Source organism: Dipodomys ordii, unplaced genomic scaffold (assembly GCF_000151885.1).
Source record: "Dipodomys ordii isolate 6190 unplaced genomic scaffold, Dord_2.0 Scaffold72, whole genome shotgun sequence".
Taxonomy (NCBI): Eukaryota; Metazoa; Chordata; class Mammalia; order Rodentia; family Heteromyidae; genus Dipodomys; species Dipodomys ordii.
Window position 1 is genome coordinate 8,392,190 of NW_012267288.1, and position 2,508 is coordinate 8,394,697.

General features: G+C 48.4%; 1 protein-coding gene across 4 annotated transcripts; it reads right to left on the reverse strand.

Moving 5' to 3' along the window:
- Positions 1–279: 279 nt before the first annotated feature.
- Positions 280–2,502, reverse strand: Arl4a (ADP-ribosylation factor-like 4A). 4 transcript variants are annotated; one of them, XM_013024061.1, is made up of 3 exons: positions 2,382–2,502; positions 1,745–1,858; positions 280–1,276 (listed from the first exon to the last, which is right to left on the reverse strand). In XM_013024061.1, the coding sequence occupies exon 3, from the start codon at positions 1,187–1,189 to the stop codon at positions 587–589; it is 603 nt and encodes a 200-aa protein (XP_012879515.1). In that variant the 5' UTR covers positions 1,190–1,276; positions 1,745–1,858; positions 2,382–2,502; the 3' UTR covers positions 280–586. The 4 variants fall into 4 exon arrangements, with proteins under 4 accessions (XP_012879515.1, XP_012879514.1, XP_012879517.1 ...); XM_013024060.1 differs by having other exon boundaries at positions 280–1,279; XM_013024063.1 differs by lacking the exon at positions 1,745–1,858.
- Positions 2,503–2,508: the final 6 nt, after the last annotated feature.

A 2,508-nucleotide genomic window follows, 5' to 3' on the forward strand; every position in this document is an offset into this window, starting at 1 on the left:
TATGAAAGTTAATAAACTTAAATAAACATCTAGAATTGAGATAATGCATTGGTTCCAGAAAAATGTCAAAAATTATTTGGCCAAAACTTTAAAAAGGCAAACGCTTTCTTCTTGTCCCAGTGTGATCAATATAACTGTATATATGTTTATCTCTCTTTATGATTTCCATTCATTAGCATTTCATCTTAACATACAAAGCCTTGTAGGCAATTTCTTTGCAAAGGTTCCCCCCCACACACTCAAAAAATAAAAAGATGTAAGCACAAAACACTAGGCAGACACTCTTCAAAGCTTTATTTCACGAACTTCAAGTCAAATTTCCCTAACTGCTTTCTGGTCAATTTTTGGCTTCCCAAAATGGTAGTACCAAAGGAATTGTAGAGTAGTGAGACCACTTTAAGAAGCACTGTATTTACTCATCTTCCACAAGGCAACACATTTGGGCATCTGATTGTTCAACAAAACAAAGCTTTAATAGCATCCAGAAGGGCAGACAGGCGAGCAAACCAAGCTGAAGACACTCTTCCATTTGTCAAAATCAGATCAGAGGAAACCTATTCCACACAGATACAAAAGGTATTCATATTCATCTTTTCTTTTTTTGCTGCCGCAACATTTTTCTTCTTTTAATTATCATGTCATGTAATTTCTCAAGTCCTTCCTTTAGTCCATCTCCTATGATCGCACAGGTAGGCTGCAAATGCCAAGGAGTTGATGAGCTCAGTTCACCCATTGCTAACAACTTCTCAATTTCTGAGAGAGAAAGTGAGTTCCTCAGGTCTTGTTTGTTAGCAACTATAAGTACAGGGACTCCTTGATTTTCTGATATCCTGGTTATTTTATGAAGTTCCGTTTTAGCTTCTTCCATCCTTTCAACATCAACAGAGTCCACAACGAACACAATGCCATCTGTGCATCTGGTATAGGACTTCCACAGTGGCCTTAATTTCTCCTGACCACCAACATCCCAGAAGTGAAAAGTGACTGTTTTAGAATTTCCCAAGGTTACCTTAATTTTCTCAGTATTAAATCCTTTGGTAGGTACGGTATTAACAAATTCATTGAACTGCAGCCTGTATAAAACAGTTGTCTTTCCAGCACAGTCCAAACCCAGAATAACTATGTGGAAGGACTGAAATGATGGTAGGCTGGACAGGATAGAAGTCTGGTCTGATAGTCCATTCCCCATTGCCAGTTGCAAGCAAGGGTCCCAAATTGAAATGCTTTCTTCTTACAGCTTTACAGTTTTTCCCTCTGGGTGATTCAAGCTACAAGACTGCTGGGGAGGAAATGAACATGTTATTCTTGTGGGGGGAAAAAAAAACACACCATAAAATGGGCTTTCTCTATTTCTGCGAACATAAGCAACAAGAGGAATTTAAAAGAAAAAAAAACTTGTTTTCTGTAAACACACCCAATGAAATGTGAAATGTACTCAATTCGAGGCGAAAGATGGAATAATTGAGATCAAAATTCTTTTGATTCACTCAGATTGCGGTAATAAGTACTTTTTCTGTACTCCCCTCGATCTCTACATCTTAAGGACCTCATTCTTTAGACAACCGAGTCACCAATATCTGGTCTAAGTTACCCTAAACACACAAGTACCTTTTTCTTGGCAGAAAAAATAAACAAAAACAAAAACATAAAAGATAATCCTGTATTGGGGATCGAACCCTAAATATTTTAACAGCATACCCCAAACCACCATGATACCCCTGGCCATCAGTACAAGTGCTCTCACCTCCCAAGCTGGAGTCCGTGTCCAAAGGAGAAAGCATTACCCGGCGTTTCCTACGCAGGGGTAGAGCACCCCCGAACTGCTCGGCTCAGCTCTCCTGAGCTACTCTGGCTGTGCCTGCACCAGAAACCCAGGACCCGGGATGAGACCACGCCCACTCCCAAGGCCACACCCACGAACCCCAATCCTATTGGTTCTCCGCGTCGGGACGGCCACGCCATGCCCGCCCCCGCGCCTCAATTGGCGAGGGCTGCTGCCGCTCCCAGGGCTGCAGAGCCCGGCTCGCTCACGGTCCACCGGCACCACCTGTTGCCCTTAAGTTAGAAAACCCGGCGCTGGCTCCGGGAGGGAGCCCCGCGGCCCCGAGAGGGGCGGGGACCCCGGGCCGTCAGACCGCCGCCCGCCCAGGTCCGCGCACCTGCAGCGCCACCGACCGCGTCGGCGCCACAGCCCTCACATCCGGGGCCCGCCGGCTCGTCATTAACCCTTGGTCGGCCGCAGGGTGGTGGTGGTAGCCGCGCTGGTTCCCCGGGCACAAATGACCCGACCTGAGACCCCGCCGCCGCCCTGCGGGCCTCGCCCTCCCCCGAGACCCTCGCCAGGGCGCGGCCCCCTCGGTCCCAGCCCCGTCTCCGCTCACCTGACCCTACCGTCCTTCCCGCGTCCGGACTCCACGTCGACAGCCGCCGCAGGCTCCAGCGAGCGGGGTCCGGGCGGTGGCCGGGGCCAGACGCTGCTAGCCGGAGCCGCGGGGCCGGCGCCGAGCG

What these genes read in the sequence shown, in the direction of transcription:
- Arl4a (XM_013024063.1), bottom strand. Translation starts at nt 1,189, where the DNA reads ATGGGGAATGGACTATCAGACCAGACTTCTATCCTGTCCAGCCTACCA.